At 39.2% G+C, this 6,000-nt stretch overlaps 1 protein-coding gene across 4 annotated transcripts in view; it reads right to left on the bottom strand.

Moving 5' to 3' along the window:
• Positions 1-228: 228 nt before the first annotated feature.
• ZNF516 (zinc finger protein 516) overlaps positions 229-6,000 on the bottom strand; it is a 141,680-nt gene continuing 135,908 nt past the window's right edge. For 3 of the 4 annotated variants that reach the window (XM_048507607.1, XM_048507609.1, XM_048507606.1), the window contains one exon: positions 229-3,252. In XM_048507607.1, coding sequence (XP_048363564.1) covers positions 3,032-3,252 — 221 coding nt within the window. In that variant the 3' untranslated portion in view covers positions 229-3,031. The remainder of the gene's footprint in view (positions 3,253-6,000) is intronic. The other variant, XM_048507610.1, reaches the window with a different exon arrangement.

Genomic DNA, 6,000 nt, shown 5'->3' with positions numbered 1-6,000 from the left:
GTGCTCTATGCTCAACTTGAGCTTCCAAATTTGTCAATTCCTTTTGAAAAACAAAAAAAAGGACAACAAACCCCATAGCGCTGAAATCTGCTGTTCTTCCAAAGTGTTGGCTTTTCTTATTTTACCACATTTTAATGTTTAGAAAATGCTGGGAAGCTTCCTGTTTCCTGTAAAAAGTTAAGCAAAAATGAAGGAGCGAGAAGAGAAAGCGATGGCTGACAGACCATCTGCAGTGCTCATAATTGAACCCTTTATTGTCTAAGGTACATTAGACTGCAAAACACTGTAGAAAACCTGTTAAGGAAAAGAAACAGATTGATAGAGGTAGTAGAAAGTCTCTGTAACAGTCAGAAGATGGCTTACAAGGTGTCATGCTACAAAATTATCAAGTTTCCTTTTTAAAAAAAAGCTATTTGAAACCCACAGAACTAAATAAATAAGAACACAAATCATACTAAGCACTAGGCTCTAACTGAATTAACAAATCAATACAATATGGATGATAGGAGGAAATTACAAAGCTTGGGATTCACACGTGGAAAAGGCCGCTCCTCAATGACGGTCCCCCTCACCCTCCCCACTTCTTGTTTAATTAAGTGAAAATCTCATTTCTGTGCTATCCACAGCATATAATTATTTAAACTGATTTCCCCTGCTGTTGTTCTTCATGTAGCTAAATTATGATTGTAAACTTTGCTGATTAGTACCCTGGTAATGGCAGTGACAGCACTTTCCTCTCTTGGTGTCAGACGGTCCTGAAGTAAACAGTCTCCAGGAAGAGCATTTCGGCGCTAAATATTAACTAGGATCCTCCCAGATCAGGGTGAAAAAGACATCCTTCCCCCCCAAAAAAAACAGTTTCAAAGAAAGAAAACCCAATCAACCAACAAAATAATTACAGCTGTAAATGACACAGGTTTTCGGATTTGGGGCACAGAAGGCTTTTTAATAACTACAAACACACACACTACCTTTGTGCATTCCTGAACCCTCGCCTGTTTACTTCAAATGAAGGAAATAAGGGCCTAATTGAGAAAAAAAAATAGCACTTGAAGTGTGAATCCCAAATTGATCTATTATTATTCAACAGAGGGAAAAAAAGAGCTGATGGGGGAGGGGTTTGGTGCAGGAAATAGGAAGGGAGAGAAGTATGGAATGTGTCTATGCGGCTTTCTGCAAGATAACTTCAAAAGAGAGCTGATTACAATCAATCACTTATATAGGCATTTACACAGACATTCTTAGCTACACCAGGATTACAGAGCACACTGGCATACAGCTGGTGTAGGAGGAAAAATATTGGGGCGAAAGGACACCCCCAAATCCCCAAACCAGTAAATTACATAGAAATGTTACATCTGGATTACTTCAACAACTGCAAAGCAAACAGTCAAGTAACTTGCGACAAGTAGAATCTCAAATCAAAGAGAGACAAGATTAACAAACCAAAAATTAGAACCAAAAAAAAAATACAGATTAAAAAACCTTGGTGTAAGAAGCCTATTTAACTACAAAAACAGCACTCTCCCATTATTGTAGAAAGTAAATGGTTGCTCTCGACCAGTATTAAATGTTACCGCCGTTTCTGTACATGTAAAATTATTGCTTTTTTTTGAAAAATATATTTAGCATGCTAGTTTTTTAAAAATCCTTTTCCTGCCTTTACAAAAATTTTACAATTAAAAAAAAACTAGTAAAGCTTTTTTTTTTGCAAAAAATTTTCACAGAACATATTTTTTTTCTTTCAAGGCAGCACTTGTTTTTGATAATGCATAAAACTATATGTGCAAAAATCTGAAATTCTGAAATTATTACTATCACACATAGTGTCACAGCAATAAAGGAAAAGAAAATATTTATACCTGTGGAATACATTTTTTTCCCCAACGAACTGTAGACCCGGTGTGGTTAACAACCGGCCACTTTCACCCCTACCTGGAAAACCTGCATTTAAAAGAGTGACTGTAGAAGAGGTATATAAAGCTTTTTCTCCCCCACCGTGTACAAGACATGACCCATTAGATGAACACTGACCTGTCACTACAAAAGAGGTTACTCATCCCCCGCCCCTCCCCATGTCATCAGGGCCTAGAAAAGGTAACTGACTTGCTGCACAAAAATACAGGCATATATAGCACTCTAATGGCCTACGTCTGCCTGACTTCTTATTTATTTCTGTTAAAAGCATACAAATCAGCAGCTTTAAACAGCTGAATCGAATATCATTTTCTTCTGAAATTTTGTTGAAGCATGCACATTTCCTTTGTGATCAGGTCTCAAAAAGTAGCACTGTTAAGAAAGGAAGAAGAAGAAACAAACAGAAAGGCCCTGAGAGTTAAAATGGAAAAAAAAAACCACCACAGAAGCCTGTTTTTCTTTTTTTTAGTGTTCGACTAGCTGTTTTCTTTCCGAAGTGAGGAGAGAATCATTTCTTAAGAAGTGTTTCCATTTCCATATTCACATACTATTAATGGTGTGCAGTCAAGGATAAGCCCACCGGAAACGCAAGTGGTCCCCAAACTACCATGAAACAACCTCGCTGCAGAATGATGGCCGCTCTTCTTCAGTCCCTTCTGTCCTTCATCAAGCCTGCCTTTCACAGCGCTGAATAACTCCTCCAACCTAACAAAAAGAGTTGTTTTTTTCCAGCATGACAGCCAACACAGCCAATGGCAGTTTCATTTATCACTACTTCCCACATTCCCAAATCCACCTTGGTTGTTTTTCTTTTTAAAAAGAACAAACATCTCAAATCAGCCATCACAACCATTAGGGAGGATTTCGTTGCAGTGCTGCTCTCCAAATCATATAAAGTTTAATTTTTTCCAGTGTCTAAAAAAGTTATCTTAATATAGATGCCTTGTGCCGCTACGGTGCTTGCCAACTCCGCTGTTTATTATAAAGGAAATAAGGAACCAGGGGGACTGATTAGTATGTCAATTTGTATATATCTTGCGTAGCTTCTTCATTTGTTTTAAGAATGATTAACTGTTCAGAGGCTTCGCTCTTCCAGCAAAGTGTGGCTCTCTCGCTATAGCACAGTTGCTCTAGGGACTGGATGGTTTGAAACGAGATTTTCCAGCTGCTCTTCCATAGCACTGATGGAATAATGATCTGGAGGGTGTTGGAAGCGTCGGTCGGGGTACTGGCTGTTGTCAAAGGGTACCCGGTGCACACACTGGACATGAGTTTTTAGGTTCCCTTTCTGAGAGGCACTGTATGGACAATATCTGCATTGGAATGGTCTCTCACCTAAACAAAAAGAAAAACCACAAAACAGAAGAAGAGATAGCCGCTTATTAGTCTTTGTATTTCCCAGTGGCAGCTTTCCTACCATATTCTCCACTTCTAGGCTAGAACAGCTGAACAATCTTACATCTTTACAGACCCTAGCTACCTTTTTATTAGCATTATGTGCATTAACAGTGACCTAATACATCACCAAGAGTTATTTTAATCATCTCCAGTGAGAGCACAGCACGTCAAATTCCTATAAACTCTATGACATACTAGAATAGCAAATAATAGTGACTGAAGGAGCATTTAAGAAAAGGTTAAGAATGGCTAGAAGAAGGAGAAAAGACTAGGAGGGAAAGCAAAAATTTTATAGCAACAGAGGGGATTTATAACAGAATGGCAGGGTATTTTTTTTTAAATTGCTTGCAGTAGCAGTGCTGAATTAAAGTTCATGGGTGCCACATGCTAAACCATATTCTGGGGTTGAAAGCATTGGTGACTCTTATGACACATTTGCCTGCAGTCACTCCACTAGAAAGAAGCTGGTTGGCAGGCAAAGGATTCATGCACCCTTGCCCTGTCCCATTAAATCCATGTGCACGTATTGTGATCAGTAGCCAGCATGGTGTAGTGGTTAAGAACAGGTGGATTCTAATGTGAAGAACTGGGTTTGATTCCCCACTCCTACATGCCTGCTGGGTACCTTGGGCTAGTCACAGTTCTCTCAGAACTCTCTCAGCCCTATCTACCTCATGTCTGTTGTGGGAAGAGGAAGGGAAAAGAGTTTGTAAACTGTCTTGAGACTCCTTACAGGAACAAAAGGCAGGGTATATATCCAAAGTCCTCTTCTTCTAGAGTGTGTGCTAGGATACAGGGAATCTGAACTCAAATCTCCACTCATTCCGGACCAGACATTCTTTTTCAGCCTAATCTACCTTAGAGGTTTGTTGTTGTGAAGATAAAATGCGGAAAGGAGAACAAGAGCTCCCTGAATGAAAAGGGAGAATAAAGTTATACTATATAGGTAGGTTTCATTTTTCCTGTTGAGCAGACTAATTTGGATGTTCCTTTTAGCTTAGAGTGTAGCAATTTCTCCTGCAACAAGAAGGGAGCTAAAATGGTTTGTGCTGTGAGATTTTAAAGCAAGTAGCCAAGAACGAGGTGACCCCTTTTTATACTCTTCTGATAATTACACTACAGCTGATTGGCATTTTGGGGATCGCCTGTTATGTAGACAATCAGCTGCATTGTGGGAAAACACACCTTTTGTTGAGTTAATGATTTGGGAAATGTGCTATTATAATGATTTGACAGACACATGTTATTCTACTCCTGTGAACAAAACCCACCTTTCTTGTAAGTCTTTCTTGTAAGAAGCCATTGTGAATAGGCTGTGTGCCATATTATGTTCTACACTCCATTTTCATCATGTGATCATGAATTGCTACGGAAAACTTTGAACTGGTGTGGGGCTGGCACATGGACAGACGCTTTATACATACACAGCCATATCAGAACACTTTGCTTCAAGAAAACATCCTCAAAGCTGCTTCTATCTGGTCCACTGCTTAACAAGATGTGCTGATTACCATTTCCTTCCAAAAACAAAGCATCTCCAGTCACATATTGAGGTGCTTCAGGGGAGGTCTATTAATGGCTATTACCCATAGTGCCTAAAAGGACATTACACCTGAAAGCAATAATCCTCCAAATATCAGTGCACTAGGAGGCAATATCAAGGGTTGACTTCTATGTCCTGGTTGAGGGTTTTCCAGGGAAACTGGGTGGCCACTGTGTGAAACAGGAATGCTGACCTAGATAGACCATTGATTTGACCAGGCAGTGCTTTTTTATGTTCTTAAAGAGATCTTAGGTAATGGTCAAACCATCCACAGTTTTTAGGGCTACAAAAAGAAGGAACAGTACAGTTTTGATACAGGCACATCCAAACAAAAGAGCTCAACTGATTTCCAGAAAGCAAATTTATGATGTTGAAAGAGTACATGGGCTATTCCATGACCAACTGAACTTCCAAACAAAGTCATGAATAAATGGAACCCTACAGCTCCTAGGCAACAGCATTTCAATTACCACTGTCTAAACAATGCGGCTCACATTCTTGATGGCTAAAACTATATGGCAACATGAATCTTACGTTCATACATTAACCTTAAGCTAAAGCCTTGATGAAGGGAAACAGACCATTCTACATTGACACGACATAAGATGCAATATCCATTTAAAAATATTCTCTCTAAATTTCAAGTTGTGCCTATGGCTGCCTTGTAAGAACCTCAAGGAGAGCCCATGTGCCTTGACATAATGTATTAAGTATCTCTCTTTTGTTAATAGATGTAGAAAAATCCTAATTAAAGCAAGCCCAAGATTCATGACATTTACCAGTCAAAAGTCTGCAGTGAGTTGGGAAGATTTGCAACAAAATTAAAGGGGGAGATGGAGGAGAAGCTGCTCTGCAGACTGCCGTATATTTGAAATGTAGGAAACGATAACTGAGTGAAAGATGTGATAAAACTTCCTTAGTTGGATGCTGAGTTTCTTTCAGTAAACTAAGAAAGATGTCTTATATTTTTGCACGGCTACATCATGCCTAAGAAAGACACACAATTCCAAAAGGGGGCATTCATCGTTAAATTAAAAATAAACCACACACACGTACAACATTACACTGTGCGAGGCTGTGGAACCCTTGACAGTACAGTAAAGCTCCTTTCTAGTGGGAGGAAAAGGGAACAGCTTGCTCCA

Source organism: Sphaerodactylus townsendi, linkage group LG09, assembly GCF_021028975.2.
Source record: "Sphaerodactylus townsendi isolate TG3544 linkage group LG09, MPM_Stown_v2.3, whole genome shotgun sequence".
In the NCBI taxonomy this organism is placed as follows: domain Eukaryota; kingdom Metazoa; phylum Chordata; class Lepidosauria; order Squamata; family Sphaerodactylidae; genus Sphaerodactylus; species Sphaerodactylus townsendi.
The sequence above is the reverse complement of the archived record's forward strand: the minus strand, read 5'-3'. Positions and strand labels throughout refer to the sequence as shown.